General features: G+C 39.7%; 1 protein-coding gene across 5 annotated transcripts in view; it reads left to right on the top strand.

The window, feature by feature from the left end:
• The window catches only part of CADM2 (cell adhesion molecule 2), a 537,220-nt gene that overhangs the window by 451,248 nt on the left and 60,532 nt on the right, over positions 1-25,440 (top strand). For 3 of the 5 annotated variants that reach the window (XM_060770541.2, XM_060770540.2, XM_067466678.1), the window contains one exon: positions 7,548-7,664. The exons of 1 other annotated variant lie outside the window; for it this stretch is intronic. In XM_060770541.2, the coding sequence (XP_060626524.1) occupies positions 7,548-7,664 (117 nt within the window). The remainder of the gene's footprint in view (positions 1-7,547; positions 7,665-25,440) is intronic. One more of the 5 variants, XM_060770543.2, reaches the window with a different exon arrangement.

Raw genomic sequence — 25,440 nt, 5'->3', positions numbered from 1 at the left:
AGTGATTAATTTCTATTTAGAGTGAGGCCAATCTTTGCATATTTCTTGGAGATGCTATTGCCCAGTGCTTTTGCCCCCTTTCCTGGTAGATTTTGTAAAGGAACAGCACACATATGTTGCCTATCCATTGAAAGCTTCACAGGCCATATAAAATGACATGGTGGGCCAGATTTGTCCCACAGGCCTAACGTTTGACACATGTGTGCACACATTTGACTAACTTGCTTTTGCCTTTGAGAATAATAACACTTATTCTTTAGAAACTGTGTAGATATAAAAGCATTGGCTCATATGCAATTGAACCCTTTTCTTGAGAAGACACTGCCTCACCTTGAAAAACAGGCAGTGTCTAATGCTCACCAAGCCCCTCCTCTTTGCAGCTCTTTCATCACACTATGAGAAGTCAGTGGAAAGGATTGTGAAAAAGAAAAATGGCAGTCACAATCTGCAGATTGAGCTCTTGTTTTTTAACAGTAATCCAAGCTATGTTTTTACATTATCATAACCAGAGACAAATATTGGTTTATATTTAAACCAATGTTTACAGCAATTCATGACTTTTTGAGAACAAAATGTGTGATCACTATTGTCATACACACACACACACACACAACCCAGGCCACCCATGACTAGTTATGTTAACTCTTATGAATGGTAAAATAAGCTAAACTGATGCAAAGACACTACCCTCAGGATCAGCCAATGGAACCTCCTTAATTTCTCCAGGTAAAAAACTGGCACTGTTTTTCCAACATGCCAAAATCTGTTCGGTAAATTTATCTAATCTTCACATCTGGTTTCCTGTTTAACTGGGACTGTGAGCTGTTTAAGAGGGACCACACGGCTTCTCCATAGCTTTGTGTCTGGCCAGAAGAGCAGTTTGTTTAAATGCTGCTTAGCTGTGCCTATCCTCCTTTGTTCTGCTGCTACCTTTAGTCCAATACTCAAACCACCAGAAACCCCACATGCAGCATAACAAGCTTCACTGTGTCAGGGCTCAACCAAACTGTGAGAGGCCTAAATAATTCTGTCTTGATCTACAAGAGCCTAAGCAGGCCAGACAGGGCCTTCAGACATGCTAAGGCAAACTGGGTCAGCCAGGTCTGCTAGGAACCAATAGGTGTATCAGGCTTTCGAAGGACCTAACTTGACCTGTAAAGCTTCAGAGAGCCTAACTCGGCCTCCTAAACCCTACACTAGCCTAACCAAACCTATCAAGTCTAACTGGGGTTGTCAGGCCATCAGTGAACTCAACTAGCCATAGCCTGTCTTTTTTGCCTATAAGGGAACTTGCCAGACCTACCTGACCTACAAGTAGCCTAGTACAGCTTATCAGGCCTTCAGTGTGGTCCTAGTATATAAAGGAACCTAGCAAAGTTGTACACCCTATAACATTGTTTGAGTAAATTGTTTTGCTGTGCCTTAGACTAGAGATATCTGCCGCTCACCTGCTCCCATTTATATCTTGAGAGTATGTGTGAAAAATTGGAGATTGGGGGGAGGGGGGAGAGATGACATTTTTAATTTTTTTCTTTTAAACAGCTTTATATTTTCAACAGTTCTTCAGAATTTCAAACATCTAGAGGTGTTATGAGGCTGAAGCTGGAGTTTTGGCATGGAAAGCATGTTTTTTTCTCAGTGAACCATGGCAGTTTATATTTTAATAAATGTTTCATACACACTGCACCCCTTTTTATGTGATTTTAACAAGTATGCCTTCAATAGATTTTCCACTGCTAGGATAGGTGAATTTCCATCTAATGATAGTTTATGTTTTGTTTAACACTTCCAAGAAGTTTAGGACTTCAGCTTCCCTAAGCCTTGACAAGTATAGCCCATAGTAACAGTTTATGAATGTTGTAGTCCAAAAATATCTGGAGATCCACAGCCTCCCCTTTTCTAGATTAGCATTTGTTGCAATATAGAAACAAATCATATTTTTTACTCCTGTAAATAAATACATTTGTGTTATTCCTCTTCGCTTTTCATGGTAAGCTGTGCTTGTTAGATGTTTCAGAAGTCTATGGGGTTACTTCCTGAGCTAGGTTGTAGCAAAAAGCTAACATTTTAATGGGAACCCCAGAACATGAGACATTAAATAAGTATTTTGAAAAAAAAACTGTAGGTAATTGTTAGTCTACCTACCACAAAAAAGAACATTGTGCTCAATAGGATTAATTCCATAAACATATTTAATACTATGACTGAATTCTGTAGGAAGTAATTGAGTGTAAGAGTAGGCTTGTATCCAAGAGATTTAACAATATGGCTCAAGTACCAAGTTTATGGTTGTGAAAGTAATGTATTTTACTTTTGAAGCAGATATTAATCTTTCAAATCCTAGTTGTACTTCCTTTGTTTCTCTCCCTAGTTGCCAATTTGTGTCAAAAGTCTGGTATTATTTCTGCAATCCTGGAGTCTATAAAATAGAAGTTTTTCTTTATTTGCAATATCAGTGAGCTTTATCAATTAACATTTTATACAGAAAATGTTTTTCTGCCTTTTACAGAAAAATGTAGCAGTACCCGGTTAACCCTCAGATCATATTAAATTGGTTTAATTTGTTGGATGCATTCCCCTTAGATGCTAAGACCCACTAAGGGCTGCTATATCATATCTATTAAACAATGTGATATGAGAACTTTGGAAATTATTCATTTTTGTATTTTTATAAGGCTGTTAAAACAGAATAACTTAATATATTAAACCCAATTTCAAATAAAACTATGGAAGTGGTTTAAAGGATATCAGGAACCCAGCCTTATCCACCACTTCCAATACAATTCAATTTGAAAGAATAGTTACAGGGGCATTTAGAGGTGAGATAAAAGGTGGAGAGCTCACCCAAAGCTAGTATGGACTGACTTTAGCCACAGCAGGTTAATAACTAGGTGCAGCTGCAGTAAATCCTGCCAACCGAAAATTTTATAGTCCAAAGCCAGGTCAAGGTGAGCTGCTGACCTTCAGCCCAGCTCCCCTGCCCACCTAGTGGATCAAAAGCAGCAATGTGAATAGATGACTAGGAATCACATTGAGTGGAGAAGTATTTTAGGCACGGCATTTTGGAGGAAAGTTTAGAAACAAAGAAAGCTCTTCAGCAAGGAGGTGGAGCAAAAGCACCCCCCTGTGGCTGGAACTGAGGACAACCTCCAAACTATGTGAAATGATGAGAAAAAAACCCTAAATATACCTTTATCTGTATTGTTGAAGGCTTTCATGGCCAGAATCACTGGGTTGTTGTAGGTTTTTCAGGCTGTATGACCATGTTCTAAAAGCATTCTTTATGCCTGTATCTGTTGTCTATTTTGTCATTCTATAATTGGCATTGAATGTTTGATGTATATGTGTTCTGTGATTTGTCCTGAGTCTCTCTTGGGGTGAGAAGAAGGAATATACGTATTGTAAATAAATAAATAAATAAATAAATAAATACTTTTCTGGCTTACAAATTCCAGAATTCCACAGACAGCATGGGTGATTCCGATGACCCAGAAAGTAACTTTTCCAAGCTATAAGGATGATATCATTCATCCAGATGTAGTAGTTTGATGACTTGAGGTTACATTTTTTACTATGGCATGGAAAGGAGGAGGCTCTAGTATGTTTGCTTGGTCCAGAAAACGATTATGGTGCTGGTATTGATCTCCCTGTGCCCCTTCTCCCTCCTGTTTCAATGAGGCCTTTTGCCTCCTTGGAACAGACATTCTTCCAATCCTCTGTTTTGTGCATGAACCCACATTAAGAGAACTGTAGAACCTTTTGCTGTGATGTGTCAAACATTTCTTAGCTTTCCTGCTCCCAAAGGCAGAGCAGCTGTTCTCAGCACAAGCAACCCATTAGCTCCATCCATCTTCTGCACTATGCACTGAAAAAAGTATCTTTTCATTAGGGGAGAGTATAGTACAATTGGTTTGAGAGATAAGCAGTTTACAGAAAATTATATTAGGAAGATGTTGGAAGTGCAGTATGATAGCACAGGGTGTACTGAGTGATTTTTGGAACACTTATTTATAATCATGGCTTTCAGCATTTTACAGGTTAAACTAGTGACATTGTTTTGGAGTGGTGATATGTCAGCCCAGCAAGATGGCATGATGCACAGTGGTAGGGGCAGCACAAACAAAGGTCAATGATGCTATAAACATATAATGAGAATTTAAAATGTATGTGGGATGCATTGTAATTCATAATCTTCACAGGTGGGAATTCTGGAAGCTGAAGTATAAAGTAAAACATTTTCTAAGCATTGCCAATGTCTCTTGAAATTAAACAACCTATCCTCAGCTGCTGACAACATATGATAAGAAAGCACGCACTTTATTTTCTCTCCATATAACAATCTAGTCATTCCTCCATTCACATTCCTTCTATAAACACTTTATAAAAGTATCATCTTTTAAATTCACTCCTTCTGTGACCTTTCTCATTACAGAAAAGTTGTCAGACACACTTTTCTGTCCGCATCCCCAATTTAATTTGGGCTTGGCCCATCAAGGTCAGCCAAAGTTGGTTGAGGTTTCCTCATTGTCTGATCTGAACCAATGGCATGTAGAAAGAAAATCAGATTATATACTGGGATTTTCCCCTTTTCCCTTCCATCTTGCCACAACCTCTTGCAATAACAAGCAAGTTTGTCTCTGAGCATTTGTTTATGTGACATTTTTAATAGAGGGGTTCATCCCATAATCCTTTATTTCTCAAAGCAGCCATGTTCCTTCATTCCTTTGTTCCATTTATTCATTTCAAATGCCAAATTTATGGGTAAATACAATTCCTAAAACATGAAATGTTCTCTTGATATTCTTTTGCAATAATTTCATAAAATGTGGAGGAGGCTGTGCAAAGTCCTTCCATTTCTTAACACTGCTCCCCCCAAGTACCTCGAAACTTGAGCTACAGTGCTGAGTGGGGACAAAAGTAGATCTTAAGCTTAGCAAGTATGTAAAGACGTCTTCCTTTCAGCAGTAAAATAAATCTGATTGTCACAGCAAGTGATTGTCCTTACCTACCTGTCTTGCTTTTAGTGTGCTTTCTTTTATGATTAGTCATCAGAAGGAATACATGAGCTTAATTTGCAAGAAAGGTGCCAGAGGCATGTCTTTCTAAGCCATTCTGATAGCTGGAAGGAATATGTGTTAATTATAGGAAGTTTTCCCATAATTAACATCTACTTTGACCCTTAGAAATTACCATGGGGAAAGGATATCAACAAAAATTGTCAATAGCAAATGAACTTTGTTTTTTATTTATATTTTTTTGTTTTTTATTCAAATAATAAATTTTATTAGTCAAAAAAAGAGGAAACAGTTATATGCATTTACAAACTGAACACACAAAATACAGACACAGTAACAAACACGGGAGACAATACAGTCCTTCCATCCCCACACCTGTGAACCCACCACCTTGGGCTTCCATCCCTGTTCACTATGATGCCTATACCCTATAATACCTACCCATACAAGTTCTTTAAATAGTCCCCCCTTGTAGCATCCTTAATATTAACTTTAGCCTTCTTTCCAAGATGTGAAGGCCAGCCACCATTTGTTTACAAACTCTTAACTTTATTACGTCAAAGTTAATTAGACAGCTTGGCCATTTGGATATAATCTATTATTTTTTTCTCTCTAATCTCTCTTGAGTAGTTTTTACAAATATACTTTGTTAAAGAACATTTAGAGAGTTTGGAATTCCCTAATATGCCAAGAAGGTGTTTATTTCCTTTTTTGTCCTTTTTTTTGTTTATGATCTCAAACATATCCATTTACAAAATTACTCATCTTTTCTATAAAGTAATATAAAATATGCACAAAACATTTTGAAAAAAACATGATCATCACTAACAGTATTGATTAACATCAGCTCTATTTAATAGTAATGATAGTTACACTCCAGGCATTCCTGCAGTTTGTCCCTGTGATTGATGTGGTGACATTAGTTTTGAAAAGCTTTCCATAATTTTGCTGGCCAGGGAGTATCTCTTAGTGAAGAACAGATGTAAACATCACTGTGGAAAAGGTGAATGCATGATTTTTTAAATAGAGGGGGCTTTTTTTCTGTGAAAAAGTTTGCACATATAGGCTTGAGAGAATAATTGTGTGTGCGGTTCTGAAAAGTGAATATGAAATTCAGAGCACCCAAATTTTTATTGATAAGGGAAATAATATGAAATATTTGAAGTGGCAATACAATCTGCGAGACAAAAAGTTAGCATCCTTGATTTTGTACATATTCCCATCACAACAATTTGTTGCAAATGCTGATGCAGTGTGCTTCAAGTGTTTATTTCTTTAGAGCTCAATGTTTTGAGCTTGTAAATATCTCATGTGAGATGCTGGTTGATTTCATTTTCCCTCTTCTGCCCTGGAAAGTGATTGTATTATGATGCTGGTTTTCACAGAAAATAAATGCTGTGATTTTGATGAATTACCATTCTCTGTGGTGCATTGTTTCACAGATATTAACATTAAGCCACTCCTATCTGTTAACCAGTATTCCAGGTTCCAGGTGCTTTAAGTTGAGTTTCAGAGTAGTAGCAAATTGGTGGGTTTTCTATCTTACTTCCAGTGACTTCCTAAACAAAGGGATGATGATTCTCAGCGTTCTAAGCAATATACATTTTAGAGGCTCTTCCCCTGAAAATTTATTTTCTGCACATTAACACCACAAAATAGATTTTGTGGTTTAGCAGCAATGAATTTAGCTTAAATGTAGCAACACTACTCGATCTAAAACAGTGGTTCTCAACCTATGAGTCCCCAGGTGTTTTGACCTACAACTCCCAGAAATCCCTTCCAATTTACCAGCTGTTAGGATTTCTGGGAGTTGAAGGCCAAAACATCTGGGGACCCTCAGGTTGAGAACCACTGATCTAAAATATAAAAGGTCAATAAGATATTGTTTTATATCAAATGACTAACATTCGCGTTGGCTTGAGAATGACTCCACCTAAGTAAGGATATTTAATGTGTTCTTTGCTCTGGATTTTGGCAGACAACTTTTATCTATAACAAAATGTGGAAGACGACAAGTAAATCAGATAAAGTAGATTTTAGAGTTGGCAGCCCTCTGCATCTTTTTTGTTGAGTCTGTCAAAAACTAGGTGTTTTTAACATACGGCCATCTCTTGTTAACACATATGTTTATTTTAGCATGACAGTGTTGTGTTGCCATCTCTCACGCTGACACAGCATGTTGTTTCATCTGTATTTGCTTTATTGCCCTATGGAGCACTTCAAAATGGTTTAGGGAAGAGAAAGATTCTTGTCACTTAAGGATTCACTCTCATGCTCTGTAGAAAAAATGATCATTTTGAACTATCTTATTCATAGAAAATTGCCTTTGCTATTGAAAACATTAAAGAGAGGGAGAGTGATCTCATGTCAAGAATTTCAGAGTTTTCCTACTGTATCTTTGTTGGTCTGTGCTAAGCATGTTTTAATTTATACATTTTCTACATGTGTGTATTGACAAATTGAATCATTGTTATGCTGGTCGTCTGTGTTTGCATGATATGATTTTATTTTATATTTTTTTCCACTTACCAGATGTTTCCAACATTTTGCTTCCCACCACTGTCATCCCCTCCCTTACCACTGCAACAGTCACAACCACTGTAGCCTTAACAAGCACAGTTCCATCGGCAACAGCCATCGACACCCGAGGTACAGTATGCTTCTTTGTTATGGCCTGAACAAAAATCACAATATAAATAGGCAACCACAAGAAGAAAAACACAAAATATGATCAAAATACTTGAGAATGTGAATATTGCAAACTTAGGTGAAGATATATACTCAGTAAGAAGTCCAGTATAATTGCAATCAATTAATATAGTTGTGAATGATTTAACATCACATTGTTTTATTTCCTAATGACATGAATGTTGGTGGATGTTTTAACTGCTTTTATAAGTAATTGCTTCCTTTATGTTTATCATATTTGTTGTGTGTTCGTGTAAACATACAGGCAGTACCAGGTTACAAACAAGATAGTTTATGTAGGCTTGTTCTAAAGTTGAATTTGAAAAAGGTAAGACAGAACAGGTACATTTTTTAGTGTTGGATAGCATAAGGAAAGGTTAACACCCTTGTAACATTTTTCTCTCTTTCACTTTCTGTCCCTGTGACAACTGGATTTTGAAAATTTTGGGTTGTTGTGGAAACAAGGATTGGTAAGAATGCTTCAGTAGTGACACATTTTCCCCAGGATAATTCTTAAAGGAATGAATTTCCCTTCCAAGTGGACAGGAAGTGAAATTAAATATTTCTAATAAGAATACAGGCATGAATAATAATCCCACAGTGACTCCAATCCCACACCATAGCAATCAAATATATATATATATATATATATATATATATATATATATATATATAATCAATGGAGTTCTACTTTAAATTCAACTTCTTAATATATTTTTATTTTTAACTGTGCATGTAAATGCTTAAACATTTTAAAGTACTGCAAAAGTCCCGGCGCAAGCTGCCTCCATCTCCATCTAGCACTGCTGCCCCCATGTTTCTAACTAGGAGTCAGATATGTCAGATGTTTGTAACTTGGGGACTGCCTGTGCTGAATTTTAAATTGACATTATTTGTTAAGAGCATAGTTTTCCTTTTAGTAGCTAATATGTTGTGAATGTGTCAGAAACTTGGATGCAACCATATATATATTTATAACCGTTTACTAATTTTTATAATATCATTTATCAAAAATTCTCTTTTTTCCTAGAGCCAACCAACAGGTTTTTCAGACAATAATGTTGTTGCCTGGAAATATGCAGTTGTTCTTTGTCTACAGTGGACAATTGGGATCACATTTTGTCAAGAACCCCCCCCCCCCCCCGCCCCCCCAAATAATAGTAATAGATATACTATTACACAGAGAAATGAAATAACTAGGAAAACGACAGTTCCTCCAAAACTCATGTATACACGCTGTAGGGACTCTGCTATGGCTACACATCTGACTTCAATGGAGAAATGTGGCTTTTCACAATTCAAATCCCTAAATTCTTTGGCTGTCCTTAAGATTTTTAAACATGATAGAATTCACACATTCATGGACAATGAAGGATTTTTCAGAAGCTAGTACTTAGTTGTTAAACTGAAAGCCAATAGTTCTTTGGCAGAGCAGGTTATCATCATCTGGGGAATTGGAGATATCCTCCTTTATTTATTAATATGATTTTGAGAAATGAATAAAATATTCAAGTATTTAGATAACAATATTTCAAGACCACAAAATAACAGAAGACCATGTAAGGCATTGGGTGTAGTAGATGATTTTTCTATTAATATTCAGCATGGTGTCTACTGAAGCCAGAGTCTACTGCCTGGGTGGGCTTTGATGTAGGAATGGGTTAGGGTTAGGATTAGGGTTAGGGTTACAACATGCCAGCCATCATCCAGTTCCTACCCCTACTCTAAAGTTATGTATTCAATAATTCAAGATTGTTCCCTCAGAGTAAGTACTAAACATTCAAGGAGAAGGAGCACATCAGTCTTGTCTCTGCTTTATCTTTTTAGTCACTTTTCCTTAACATAAAGTGGAAAGCCTCTCTTAACAGGCCCTGGGAGATCAGAGCTGCATAACACTTGAAAAAGATCCACAAATAGTAAAGTCTTTCCTGTTTTGACTCACTTCAAATTTAGGATGAAACACAATTGACTAACAGTTAGTCAATTTCTCTTTGCCTATTTAATGCTAAAGCTGGATAGGGCTGGTACATGAATAAGGCTGTAGTATATTCTGATTGCAGATTTTTGCACTGAGCTGCTAAATGTTCTCTTCCAATGTGAACAAAAATATAACCTATGTCTTGAGAAAACATTTACCGAAAATTCTGTAATGATTTCAATCAACAAGCTGTGGATTTCTGTTTTATTATTCACTGTTGACATACTCTTTCATTTTGGGTATCCTAACACCCTGACTTCAAATATATGTGTTTTGAGGTGTTTAACATCACACTCAATGGATTTTTGCTATGGTGAATAATCTAATTGCCAGTACTCAGCCGCATTCTGTTTAATATATTCCTCTACAATGTAGAAAAATGGCATTCACTGTAAAACAGATAATCTAAAGCTTCAGATAATCTAAAGCTATATATGAGGACAGGAGCAGAATTCAAAATGATCTTGACAGATTAGAAAGATGGGCCAAAACTAAAGATTGTTAAGGAAGTGGTCTGCAAACACTTAGAAACAAATGCGGTCATTGCTAATAGTCAACATGGATTTATCAAAAACAAGTCATGCCAGACTAATCTGATCTCTTTTTTCGATAGAGTTACAAGCTGGGTAGATGCAGGGAATGCCGTGGATGTAGCGTACCTGGATTTCAGTAAGGCCTTCGACAAGGTCCCCCATGACCTTCTGGCAAGGAAACTAGTCCAATGTGGGCTAGGCAAAACTACGGTGAGGTGGATCTCTAATTGGTTAAATGGACGAACCCAGAGGGTGCTCACCAATGCTTCCTCTTCATCCTGGAAAGAAGTGACGAGCAGAGTGCTGCAGGGTTCTGTCCTGGGCCCGGTCCTGTTCAACATCTTTATTAATGACTTAGATGAAGGGTTAGAAGGCAGGATCATCAAGTTTGCAGACGACACCAAATTGGGAGGGATAGCCAATACTCCAGAGGACAGGAGCAGGATTCAAAATGATCTTGACAGATTAGAGAGATGGGCCAAAACTAACAAAATGAAGTTCAACAGTGACAAATGCAAGATACTCCACTTTGGCAGGAAAAACGAAATGCAAAGATACAGAATGGGGGATGCCTGGCTCGAGAGCAGTACGTGTGAAAAAGATCTTGGAGTCCTCCTGGACAACAAGTTAAACATGAGCCAACAATGTGATGTGGCAGCAAAAAAAGCCAATGGGATTCTGGCCTGCATCAATAGGAGCATAGTGTCTAGATCTAGGGAAGTAATGCTACCCCTCTATTCTGTTTTGGTTAGACCACATCTGGAATATTGTGTCCAGTTCTGGGCACCACAATTCAAGAGAGATATTGACAAGCTGGAATGTGTCCAGAGGAGAGTGACTAAAATGATAAAAGGTCTGGAGAACAAGCCCTATGAGGAGCGGCTTAAGGAGCTGGGCATGTTTAGCCTGAAGAAGAGAAGGCTGAGAGGGGATATGATAGCCATGTATAAATATGTGAGAGGAAGCCACAGGGAGGAGGGAGCAAGCTTGTTTTCTGCTTGCCTGGAGACTAGGACGCGGAACAATGGCTTCAAACTACAAGAGAGGAGATTCCATCTGAACATGAGGAAGAACTTCCTGACTGTGAGAGCCGTTCAGCAGTGGAACTCTCTGCCCCGGAGTGTGGTGGAGGCTCCTTCTTTGGAGGCTTTTAAGCAGAGGCTGGATGGCCATCTGTCAGGGGTGATTTGAATGCAATATTCCTGCTTCTTGGCAGGGGGTTGGACTGGATGGCCCATGAGGTCTCTTCCAACTCTTTGATTCTTTGATTCTATATGATTTTATGAAAACTAACAAAATGAAGTTCAACAGGGACCAATGCAAGATACTCCACTTAGGCAGAAAAAACAAAATGCAAAGCTACAGAATGGGGGACGCCTGGCTCGAGAGCAGTATGTGTGAAAAAGATCTTGGAGTCCTTGTGGACAACAAGTTAAACATGAGCCAACAATGTGATGTGGCAGAAAAAAAGACAATGGGATTTTGGCCTGCATCAATAGGAGCATAGTGTCTAGATCTAGGGAAGTAATGCTACCCCTCTATTCTGTCTTGGTTAGACCACACCTGGAATATTGTGTTCAATTCTGGGCACCACAATTGAAGAGAGATGTTGACAAGCTGGAATGTGTCCAGAGGAGGGCGACTAAAATGATCAAGGGTCTGGAGAACAAGCCCTATGAGGAGCGGCTTCGGGCATGTTTAGCCTGAAGAAGAGAAGGCTGAGAGGAGTTATGATGGCCATGTATAAATATGTGAGAGGAAGTCACAGGAAGGAGGGAGCAAGCTTGTTTTCTGCTTCCCTGGAGACTAGGACGTAGAACAGTGGCTTCAAACTACAAGAAAGGAGATTCCATCTGAACATGAGGAAGAACTTCCTGACTGTGAGAGCTATTCGGTAGTGGAACTCTCTGTCCCGGAGTGTTGTGGAGGCTTCTTCTTTGGAGGTTTTTAAACAGAGGCTTGATGGCCGTCTGTCAGGGGTGCTTTGAATGCAATATTCCTGCTTCTTGGCAGGGGGTTGGACTGGATGGCCCATGAGGTCTCTTCCAACTCTATGATTCTATGATTCTATGATAATTCAGTAAAAAACAGTGAAGAATTACAAAAGGATATCACCTATCTTAGACAATAAATGAATTACGTACATTGAAAGAATGATTCCTAGTCTCAGGTCCTGGTTAATTACTGAGATTATTTATTTTAATTTTTAAAACTTTCCTATTTTATACAAGATGTGAAGGTGGCATATAGGATAAAATAAAGGTAACCGAGGGAAGTGGGAGGCAGGGGTAGAGTGATCAGACAAAACTTGAGTCTGCAGCTCTCAACCTGCTTATTCAGATGTGATCTTCATTGAATTCAATGGAACATTGACCTGTATAGGATTCTGCTGTGATATTTATTAATTAAAATAATTGTAAATGTTATAGATAGTGCAGCTATGTCCAAAAACATACTTAATGAACCATATGAAATAAAACAAACAGCAATTATCAAATTAGTGACTATAATTTTTGGTATTATCAGAATTGATTTTGATTCTTAATTTTTGGAGCATGTTCTCTCTCTCCTAGGATTGTTATACCTATCTCCTTTTGAGTCCAAAACTCTTGTATTATGAAATGCAATCTTTTCAAAATTTGATTCCAGCTGGCAATTTAAATAAAGCAAAAAGATGGAGCAGTGAGTAGTTCACTGGATGTTATCATGCAGTACTCACTCGACTACACTGCATTTAATATTTATTGTGTCAGGAGCGAACCAAATGACCATCAGTTATATACGTTGCTACCATTTTATAGGAATCTCACTAACATAAGAAGCATGCATTCTATGGGAAGTGGTGTGATTTCTAAGATACTTTGTTTCATTAGTTCTACTAAGTCAATTCTGTTTGCTAACCACGTAAAAAGAGCTTGAACCCTGCTCTCTCAAAATTAGACAACAATTCCTGTAACTAGTTATCATTTGAAATTGCAAACAATATGATAACCATTAGTTTTCATTCTCTGTGTAACAATTATTAGGGAACACCTCACTAAACAGCATAATTCTGAACCTTATTATTTGAGAGGGAGGAGCTTAAAATGACCAGTGAATGATGTGTCACTTTCCTAATCATATAGCTATTGTTGTGATTTAGTCATTTATTTATTTATTTGATTTTCCTCAATCCATCCATCCCTCTTTTATGTCTTTTGATTGTACTGGTCTTTTAGCTGATTGTAGCTCTTTGTTGTTGTTGTTTTTAATTTCTTGGACAATATTTTTCCCAAAAAACATAGAATCATTCCTTTTTCTTATTCTGTTTCTTTAGAAGCTAAGACCTATAGTGCTGAAAGTCCCTTCCCTTCCCAAAACAGCATAAGATGTGTAACCAGTTCCAGTGAGGAGCACATTTATGACCTCTTTCTTCTTTGATCAGTGAACTTTCTTTGTAGCTTTACTTTAACATAGGGCTCTCAATTTGCATTAAATTATTATTTATAATCGATCAAAATCCCTGTGTTTCAAGAGCTATTAAAGTTGTATTTCTTTAATTCTATAAGAAGCCAGAAAAGACACAATTTCAATATGAGTATATGAGCAAAATACATTGTTACCATGCTTTAGAAGTCCCATCTTTAACTATTAACTCATTTCACACTGAAGTGGTTCCTTATGACATCAGAGTCTTGTGTTATAGCTTATGTATTACACATGAAAGTAAAATTTACAATTGCCTCTGAAGATCCGCAAGACAGAGATGCTTTCATTTGCATGGTGATCAAGAAACAAACATGGAAAGGAGTAAATTTACTTGGATCATTAGCATTTTGTGCCAAGCCTCCATAGTCTAGCTTTTTAAAATAGTCTCTTCAGATGAGAAACGTTTTTCCATCTCAGTCTGGTTTCAGACCTGGCTATGGTCATCAACATCCCTCCTTTCCTTCAGAAGGAAGTTAAAAACCTGGATGTGGGACCAGGCCTTTGGGTAAGCTGGCAATTGGACAAAAGACAATGACGACCAGAGTAGGAAAGGACAATGACTATGCTAGACAGATAATGGATTTATGAATTGGCGAACATTGACCACAAGATGATTTTATTGCTGCGACTGGATTGTTTTGATTGTTTTAATTAGTTATAATTGTTGACGTTATATTGTAATTTTGTATATTGTATTTTGTGAATTGTCAGTCATCGAATTGTGCCTTTTGTAAGCCGCCCTGAGTTCCCCCTAGGGGGTTGAGAAGGGCGGGGTAGAAGCACCCTAAATAAATATGGGACATAGACAGCATTGGTCACCTTGATGGATGATCTATGAAGAGAACTAGACAGGTGGAGTGTGTCCTTGCTAGTTCTTCTGGGGCCCTCAGTGGCTTTTGATACCATTGATCATGGTATCCTTCTGGATCACCTTTCTGGGATGGGATGGGAGACACTGTTTTACAGTAGTTCTGGTCCTTCCTGGAGAACCGGACCTAAATTTTGACACTGGAGTACTCCTATTCAACTCCCTGGCTGGTGGCCTGTAGGGTCCCTCAGGGTTCAATTCTATCCCCCATGCTTTTTGACATTTTACATGAATCTGTTGGGAGAGATTATTGGGAGTTATGGAGTTCAGTGTCAAATGTACACCAATGACACTCAATTCTAGTACTCCTTTCCACCAAAAGCCAAGGATGTCATCCTGCCACTAAACCAGTGCCTGTCAACAGTGATGGACTGGATGAGAGCTAATCAATTGAAAGAAAATCCAGACAAAAAAGAGATACTCCTGGTCAGTCAGAAGGCAGATCAGAGTGTGGGGTTACAGCCTATATTAGAGGGGGTCACACTCCCCCTGAAGACCCCCAGGTGCACGGTTTGGGGGTGATCTTGGATTCATTGCTGACCCTGGAACCCCAGGAGTTGGCGGTGGCCAGGAGCACCTTTGCACCTGGCCAACTTGCACACTAGCTGCACCTGTAACTTGAGACACCAGCAAACAGGTTAGGTGGAGTGGTCACCATCAGATGGCAGGTAAGATGGCTGGTGAGAGGATGGGTGATTGTTGAAATGGATTTGCCCCCATGCTGTACAGTGCTTTTTCAGAGGTAACCAACACAGTTATGACTTAGTTTCAATTTCAAGAGATCTTTTTTTATCTTGGACAAGCAGAGCCCACCAGTCCTACAGCTGGGCCTGCAAAAATCTGTTAACTACAGGTTTCACATGAGATTAAAGAGACACAAATAACACAATGCCCAAAATTCAGTTAATTTCTGTACTTGCATTGCCTTCTTGCATTTTTTAAAAAATAGTATTTTTTGTAAAGAGTTTGAAATACAATATGAAGAGCTAATTTTAAAGCTTTGTCACTATGGCTTATTTAAAAAAAACTATAATGATCTTTATTCCAGCAGATTGAAACACAACAATCCAAATAAGGGCATTACGTGTTTTTGTTTTCTTTCTTTGTCTCTCTTTTTAAAAGTGCCCTAATAAATAAAATCAACATTGACATTGTTGTCATTGGAAGAAATTAAAATGCAAGAATTGCTCAGGAAGGAGCTTCAGCTCCTTTGAAATCAAAATGTAATCTTCCACACTTGTTCTATATATTTTTTGTTGTTGTTTCTGTCTACAATATTTCTCTACATGATCTCATTGCCCTAGTACTTTCTCTGTACTGGGAGAGAAATGCAGCAGAAAGCAACAGCAAAGTCATATACAGAGAAAAGAGTCCAGTTCTGCTGAATGCTGCCTCAAATAAGAAAGGGCCATCTCTAAGATAGCTGTCATAGGGTTACTTGCATGCATAACTGATAATAAATGGAGTTATCCATGGCCAGACTTTAAAGCAGCTGTTTTCAGCCACATATTAAGCAGTTACCTGTTTTGAAGCATACTTCACAATTGTACCACAGTTAGCTAATTAATTGAACTGCTATGTCAGTTTGCTTTGACCTTCATGGGAGAAATTGTATTTCTCATTTCCCTAAGCAAAAATATTGTATAGGTGTGCTTAAAGCTTTTCTTTTCAGCATTTTCTTAATCATATAAACCTTGTCCCAACCAAGGATCAGATACATTTGCAAATGTTGAAAAAGAATGTGTGATTCTTTTAAAAAAAATGTTAGAAGTACCTGATGTATTATCATGGGAATAAAGCATCCAGGCATACTTAGTATTTTAATGTGCTTTTATCTGCTCTTACAAGAAGCTGCCTTTTCATGACTCTTAAGAAGGCCTTTAAAAACGTTTACTGAAACAAACAGACATTATTATGAAAAAGAATATAGGCATAACAGAAAAATAGAGCAGGATTAATCAGGTATATTCCTTTCTGCACACTGGTTCCCAATCTTTGGTCCTCCAGATGTTTTGGACTTCAGCTTTCACAATTCCTAACAGCTAGTACACTGGGTGGGATTTTTGGATTTTGGAGTTGACGTCAAAAACAAAGATTGAGAATCACTGTTACAAGTACCAGTATGGGACCAGGATCTTTTTTTTTCTTTTGAGCTTCAAAAATGTCTGCTGCCTGCCACATGTTCACTGGTAGTCTGGCTTTGAGTATCTCACTTCACATTTATGTAGCTTCTAAGTAATCTTCAAGGTGCAGGAAAAGAGATTATACCTAAATATTAGGGAACATTTTCTGGTGATAGCTGTTAAATAGTGGAATAGTTTGCCTTGGAGTATGGTTGAGTCTCTCTCAGAGCTTGAATGGCCAGCTGTTGAGAATGCTTTGATTGTATTTTCCTGCATAACAGGGACTGTGGCTGGGTGGACCTTGGTCTCTTCCAACTGTGTGATTCTTTTATTTACAGGGAGCAGTTCTAAGATCCTGGCTCTTTAAAAAACAAAGATCTTAAAGCTTATGTGGTTAGGCAATGGATGGATTGATTTAGACAACACAATAAGCCAAGGTTTGGCAAGAATCCTCGTATATCATCATCGTCATCATCATCATCATCATCATCATTTAATTACTTATTAATCGCCCTCCATCTGAGAATGCTCTAGGCGATTTACAGCTAAATTCTAAAAGATAAAATACATACATACAAAAATTAAAAATTAACAGGGATCGAATGCTCTAGTAAAAAGCCAGGTCTTAAGTGCTTGAGTAAAAGGTCCTAAGTCACGCACGGTTCTTGTGTAGGGCGGCAAGGAATTCCACAAGGCAGGGGCAGAAATAGAAAAGCCCTGCGTCTGGTCCTTTCCAAGTGCACTTCTCTAGGACCCGGTATATAGAGTAAGTCACGTTGGGCTGGTTGTTGCGACCTCCGACGATGGGAGAAGGAAAGGCGGTCCCTAAGGTATGATGGACCCTGGCCGTAAAGAATTTTAAAGGTCAGAACTAACATCTTATACAGGCCATGGTACTCAGTTGGAAGCCAAGGTAAATGTTGCAGCACTGGTGTTATATGGCATTTTATGGGCGTTCTTGTGAGTAACCTGGCTGCCGCGTTCTGAACGATATGAAGCTTTTGGGTCGTAGACATCGGAAGGCCAACATACAGAGCATTGCAATAGTCCAGCCTAGACATGACCGTGGCATGGATGACAGTTGCCAGAGCATCGTCAGATAGGTAGGGTGCCAGTTGCCTCGCTTGTCGTAGATGGAAAAAGGCCTATTTGCTGCCAGCAGCGACCTGAGCTTCCATTGTCAGCTGTGAATCCAGGACGACACCTAAGCTCTTAACAGTGGTCAATGGAGATAGGGCGGCACCATCGAAGGTGGGCAACGGAGGAGTCAGACATGCCGGGCGGCTATACCAGAGAATCTCAGTCTTTGCCAGGTTCACCTTCAGTCTGCTAGCACGTAGCCAGTTCAACAGAGCTTCCAGACATAGGGTGAAATTGTCTGGTATTGACGTTGCTCCAGGCGCAGAAGGAATTGGGTATCGTCCGCATATTGGTAGCATATATATCAATATACACTTAGTAGAAGTAGCAAAAGAAACTATTGAGCAAAGCATCTTATCTGAATGTGGGTAGTTCTCCAGTTTTTCACTCTTCCTAGAGACCAGAGAAGGAAGCATAAGACAATACCTGTATTCCTTCTGTAATTTGCAAACTTCATGTTTCATTCAGCCACTCCTGATGCAAGAACAAACAATTAAGTGGTGTAGCAATACACTGGTAAACTAGAGTTCCCAGAAATCCCTGATGTATTGTGTTAACAAAGCCAGTATCATGACATGAGCAAAGCACAATTTTACAGGTTGAACAAGAAATAAGTTATTGCTTTATAAAAATGTTTATATCCCACCCAGCGTCATGAGAGCTTATTGGTAAAATCGATTCATCAAGTTTCACCATTGCCTCACCACCAGCTACTTTCAGTGAGACAATGAATTCTATGAACAGAAAGATGGAGTAGCTATGGGGAGCCCCCTCAGCCCGGTCATAGCTAATTTCTACATGTAACACTTTGAAAAACAAGCCCTGGAAACAGCAACAAAAAAGCCCACTTTTTTGTTCAGATAGTTCAGATAGGTGGATGACACTTTCATCATTTGGAGCCATGGAGAAGAAGAACTAAACAGGTTCCTGGACCATCTTAACAGCATCCACCCAAACATCCAATTCACCGTGGAAAAAGAAAATGAAGGTAGACTGCCTTTTCTAGATGTCCTAGTCATCCGTAAACCATATCAACAATTGGGTCACACAGTTTACAGAAAACCTACACACACAGATAGATATCTACATAAAAACTCCAACCATCACCCAAGTCAAAAAAAGAAGCACCATTAAAGCCTTGGCAGACCATGCAAAAAGAATCTGTGAACCCCACCTCCTCCAAGATGAACTAAACCACCTAAACTGGACACTACAGGCCAATGGATACTCCACCTCAGACATCAGAAGAGCTGCAAGACCAAGAACAAGCCAGGAGAGTAAAGAAAAAGATCCAACCAGAGCAAAAGTGTTCTGGCCATACATCAAGGGAACCACTGACCACATAGGGAAGCTGATGAGGAAACGCAACATACAAACTATCTACAGACCCACCAAGAAAATCCAACAAATGCTAAATTCAGCAAATGACAAGAGGGATCCTCTCGCTTCTGCAGGAGTCTACCGTATACCATGCAGCTGTGGACAAGTCTACATAGGGACCACCAAACGCAGCACCCAAACATGAATCAAGGAACATGAAAGGCACTGCAGACTACTTCAACCAGAGAAGTCAGCCATAGCAGAGCACCTGATGAATCAACCTGGACACAACATATTATTTGAGAACACAGAAATGCTGGACCACTCCAACAACCACCATGTCAGACTACACAGAGAAGCCATTGAAGTCCACAAGCATGTGGACAATTTCAACAGAAAGGAGGAAACCATGAAAATGAACGAAATCTGGCTACCAGTATTAAAAAACCTCTAAAATTACAACAGCACAACAACAGAGAGGAAACAAACAAGGACATCTAATCACGTCTCAACAAAAGATTGCTCCAGGCACTGCCAGGCCATCAAATGCTAATCAAGGTGATCAGTTGAAAAAATCACACCTAGCTCTAACAGACAAGAGTTCTTTGTCCCACCCTGGTCATTCCGCAGATATATAAACCCTTTTTCCTAGTTCCAACAGACCTCACTACCTCTGAGGATGCTTGCCATAGATGCAGGCGAAACGTCAGGAGAAAATGCCTTTAGAACATGGCCATATAGCCTGAAAAAAACCTACAACAACCCAATTCATCAAGTAGTTTAAAATAATTGAAAATAAGAAAAGGAAACTAAACATATTAAACCATTTGAGGTAAAATATGTTATAAAGATTAACACAGTTTAAAGTCATAGATGTCTTGGAGTAAGCCAGTTAAGCTCCAAAAACTCTTTATAAACATCCATTTTTTTTCTTGGTCAGCATACCAATTAGGCATTTCACAACAGGAATAGACTAAATGAGAAGGCTTTCTTCCTTGAGCAGTATAGTATATTGACTCCTTAGTTCTCAGGCCTATGTAGATCAAAACATTCCCTCTATTATATAATAGTAGTAGTATTTTGTTTCCATCCTGCTATCAAACATGTATGCCATTAAACATGATTCTGCATGCACACAAACCCACCAGGCCAACAATTAGCAAGATCCAGTGCATTGTCTGGCTGAGGGGGGCCTTATACCATCACTCACGGAATCACTATAAGATAGCTATTAATTACTTCTTCTTCTTTTTTTGCGGGAAAAAATCTGGGAAGTTGCCAGTATGACTTTTCTGGGAAGGCGGTTTCAAAGCCTGCAGGCAGTCATTAAGAAGGCCCTTTCCTAGGTTCCCAAAAGATATTATTATTATTATTATTATTATTATTATTATTATTATTATTTCATTTCTTACCCACCTCTCTTTGTGGCTCGAGATGGGTCACAGTCAAAACACACTGTAAGACTGTATGATCTATATAGCAATATTAAATGGCCACTCACAAGCCGATTTTGCTTTGAAATGGATATATTGCTTGTATCTCTGTAGCTAAGAAAGACACTACTTTTTCCCACCACCACTTCCTTTTATACACCTTTCCTGCCCCTCTCCCTGCTCTTCTTAGTTTCCTTATTAGAGCTTGTTGCTTCACAAGTTCCAATACAAGGTTTCCAGCGCCCTCTGCTGGCTTCAAAATGTCACAGAGAGAGAATTGAGGCAGCCAGGATGATTCAGTCAGGATGTCACGGAGGGAATTTGTGATGTCTTCATGCCGTCAGAAATTGACTTCTGACACACACAAACATTGCAAAAATTCTACAAACACAGACATTAAAATGTAGTTCTATCGAAGATATATATTTAAAAGTTGCTAATAAGATCTGAAAAGTAAACTCTGATATGAATTGGGACAGTAATAACAGAAATGTTTACAAGAAGGAAGTCAACACAAGCGTTGTGTTTAACACCAATCAAGAAGAATCAACCTCTGGCCAGGAAAGTGAGATGGAGCCAGGATGGAAGACATCTATCATTAATTTGAGACTACATTAGCAGAATATTCTTATAAAAGACTCAATCTAATAATGCTCAAAGTGTGGCAGACCTGAGGAGTCTGTTCCACCCGCTATGCTCTGCTCCATGGGAAGCAGAAAGATAGTACATGTGTGGGGAGTGGCACAGGAGCACTCTGTTCACTTTGGGGCTTCTTTCTCAAGGGGAAAGGAAGAAGTGCACTTTTGGAGTCTTAGATTTTGTGCAGGGAGCCAGGTTCTGCTGTATGGAAAACAGAGATCTGGTCCTTGGCATTTTGCTTAGGGAAGAAGTTTTGGCATTTTGAAGTTAGGAAAGTTTGGAACTATGCGTTGACAGCAGGTTCTGGTCTAACAGGTGCTTCTCCGAGGAGGGAGAAAATGACATGGTAATGTTTGGGTGCAACCCTGACTGAGCAATGGAAGGGAAAGGTATGAGCTGAGATTCTGCTATTGTGTTAATCAACTACCTTGCAGCAATGTTGCCAGTGCCTTTATAAGAGATTTTAAGATAAACTCAGTTTACCCCAGGAATTATTTTCTGTCTTTAGCTAGGAAAAATAATAAGCTCCTTTCACACCTTCCCACAACACATTCTGAATGGAAGCATAATCACCTTCACTGTTGAGAACAGAATAGAGTTGGGAAGGAATCTTATAGGCTCTCCAGTCTGTTGTTGTTCATTCGTTCAGTCGTCTCCGACTCTTCGTGACCTCATGGACCAGCCCACGCCAGAGCTCCCTGTCGGCCGTCACCACCCCCAGCTCCTTCAAGGTCAGTCCAGTCACTTCAAGGATGACATCCATCCATCTTGCCCTTGGTCGGCCCCTCTTCCTTTTGCCTTCCACTTTCCCCAGCATAATTGTCTTCTCTAGGCTTTCCTGTCTCCTCATGATGTGGCCAAAGTACTTCAACTTTGTCTCTAGTATCTTTCCCTCCAGTGAACAGTCGGGCTTTATTTCCTGGAGGATGGACTGGTTGGATCTTCTCGCAGTCCAAGGCACTCTCAGCACTTTCCTCCAGCACCACAGCTCAAAAGCATCGATCTTCCTTCGCTCAGCCTTCCCTAAGGTCCAGCTCTCACATCCGTAGGTGACTACAGGGAATACCATGGCTTTGACTAGGCGGATCTTTGTTGCCAGTCTGATGTCTCTACTCTTTACTATTTTATCGAGACTGGACATTGCTCTCCTCCCAAGAAGTAAGCGTCTTCTGATTTCCTGGCCACAGTCTGCATCTGCAGTCATCTTTGCACCTAGAAATACAAAGTCTGTCACGGCCTCCACGGTTTCTCCCTCTATTTTCCAGTTGTCAATCATTCTTGTTGCCATAATCTTGGTTTTTTTGACGTTTAGCTGCAACCCAGCTTTTGCGCTTTCTTCTTTCACCTTGATTAGAAGGCTCCTCAGCTCCTCCTCGCTTTCGGCCATCAGAGTGGTGTCATCTGCATATCTGAGGTTGTTAATGTTTCTTCCAGCAATTTTCACCCCAGCTTTGCATTCATCCAGCCCCGCACATCGCATGATGTGTTCTGCATACAAGTTAAAAAGGTTGGGTGAGAGGATGCAGCCTTGCCGTACGCCTTTCCCAATCTTGAACCAGTCTGTTGTTCCGTGGTCAGTTCTTACTGTTGCTACTTGGTCCTTGTACAGATTCCTCAGGAGAGAGACAAGGTGGCTTGGTATGCCCATCCCACTAAGAACTTGCCACAATTTATTATGATCCACACAGTCAAAGGCTTTAGAATAGTCAATGAAGCAGAAGTAGATGTTTTTCTGAAACTCCCTGCTTTTCTCCATTATCCAGCGGATATTGGCAATTTGGTCTCTCGTTCCTCTACCTTTTCTAAACCCAGCTTGAACATCTGGCAACTCTCGCTCCATGTATTGCTGGAGTCTTCCTTGCAGGATCTTGAGCATTACCTTACTGGCATGAGAAATAAGGGCCACTGTACGGAAGTTTGAGCAGTCTTTCGCATTTCCCTTTTTTGGTATGGGGATATAAGTTGATTTTTTCCAGTCTGATGGCCATTCTTGTGTTTTCCATATTTGCTGGCAAATGGAATGCATCACCTTGACAGCATCATCTTTTAAGATTTTAAACAGTTCAGCTGGGATCCCGTCGTCTCCTGCTGCCTTGTTGTTAGCAATGCTTCTTAAGGCCCATTCAACCTCACTCCTCAGGATGTCTGGTTCTAATTCATTCACCACACTGTCAAAACTATCCTCAATATTATTATCCTTCCTATACAGATCTTCTGTATAGTCTCGCCACCTTCTCTTGATCTCTTCAGCTTCTGTTAGGTCCCTGCCATCTTTGTTTCTTATCATGCCAATTTTTGCCTGAAATTTACCTCCAATGTTTCTAATTTTCTGGAAGAGGTCTCTTGTCCTTCCTATTCTGTTGTCTTCTTCCACTTCCATGCATTGCTTATTTAAAAATAGTTCCTTATCTCTTCTGGCTAACCTCTGGAATTGCGCATTTAACTGGGCATATCTCCCCTTATCCCTGTTTCCTTTTGCTTTCCTCCTTTCTTGGGCTACTTCCAGTGTCTCAGCAGACAACCATTTTGCCTTCTTGGTTTTCTTTTTCTTTGGGACGTACTTTGTTGCTGCCTCCTGAACAATGTCTCGGACTTCTGTCCATAGTTCTTCTGGGACTCTGTTTACTAAATCTAGTCCTTCAAATCTGTTCTTCACTCCCACTGTATATTCGCTAGGAATGTTAGTGAGATCATATCTAACTGGTCTGTGTATTTTCCCTGATCTCTTTAGTTTTATTCTAAATTGGGCAATAAGAAGTTCGTGATCTAAGCTACAGTCAGCCCCAGGTCTTGTTTTCACCGACTGGATGGATGTCCGCCACCTTTGGCTGCAAAGGATGTAGTCAATCTGATTTCGGTGTTGACCGTCTGGAGAGGTCCATGTGTAAAGCCGTCTTTTAGGTTGTTGGAAGAGAGTATTCGTTATATACAGCGAGTTTTCCTGGCAAAATTCTATCAGCCTGCGTCCCGCTTCATTTTGTTCTCCCAGACCATGCTTGCCTGTGATCCCTGTTGTCATTTGACTTCCCACCTTGGCATTCCAGTCTCCTGTAATGAAAATAATGTCTCTTTTTGGTGTATTATCCAGTAGTTCCTGCAGATCCTCATAGAACTGATCTACTTCTGCTTCTTCAGCAGCTGTGGTTGGGGCATATATTTGGATCACTGTAATGTTGAAAGGCTTTCCTTGCACTCGAATTGAGATCATTCTGTCATTTTTTGGGTTGTATCCAAGCACCGCTTTAGCGAATTTCTTATTAATTATGAAGGCTACTCCATTTCTTCAATGTTCCTCTTGTCCGCAGTAGTAGATCTGGTGGTCATCTGATGTGAAGTGGCCCATTCCAGTCCATTTCAGTTCGCTGACCCCCAGAATGTCTATCTTTAGTCTTGACATCTCACCAATAACAACATCCAATTTGCCCTGGCTCATAGATCTTACATTCCAGGTTCCTATGGTGTGTTGATCTTTAGAGCATCGGATTCGTCGTTCACCTCCAGTACCGTCGGCCGCTAGCCTTCCTTTCGGCTTTGAGCTAGCTGCGTCATCACATCTGGGGCTAGTTGAACTTATCCTCTGCTCCTCCCCAGTAGCATTTTGGCCATCTTCCGACCTGGGAGTCCCATCTTCCAATGGCATACCGACATATCTCTGGTTGTACTGATCCATTTAGTTTTCTTGGCAAGGATACTGGAGTGGTTTGCCATTGCCTTCCCCAGGGATCACGCTTGGTCTGACCTCTCTGCCACAACCGTCCCGTCTTGAGTGTCCCTTCACGGTTTCGCTCATGACATCATTGAGGTGCTCAAGCTCCAGCGCCCCGACAAGGCGGTGATCCTTTGCTGGAGTCTCCAGTCTGACCTCTCATCAATTCCTTTGACCAGTTTCCACCCTCTCATCAATTCCTTTGACCAGTTTCCACCCACAAATCTTTCTGATGCTGCTGGCTCATTCCCAACACATGGAATAGTGTTAGGGCAGGTGCCGAGAAATCTTACTATACACTTATTCTGATGCCTTTTTCTTTCTGTGTTTGTTTGGTTTAACCTGGCTAATAGGGCAGATATACAACAAGAAAAGCTTTTAATTTGGTTTCATCATAGTTGGTCAGAATTATGGAACATGATTGCCATATGCTATATGATTACAATAAATGCTGAGCAGAACTTGAAAGGGAAAGCCCAAGCTTTGGAACCCCCCCCCCCCCTCTCATAGTGCTCATGGCTCACTTGTT

Source organism: Anolis sagrei, chromosome 3 (assembly GCF_037176765.1).
Source record: "Anolis sagrei isolate rAnoSag1 chromosome 3, rAnoSag1.mat, whole genome shotgun sequence".
Classification (NCBI taxonomy): Eukaryota; Metazoa; Chordata; class Lepidosauria; order Squamata; family Dactyloidae; genus Anolis; species Anolis sagrei.
This window is presented reverse-complemented; position numbering and strand designations above follow the sequence as displayed.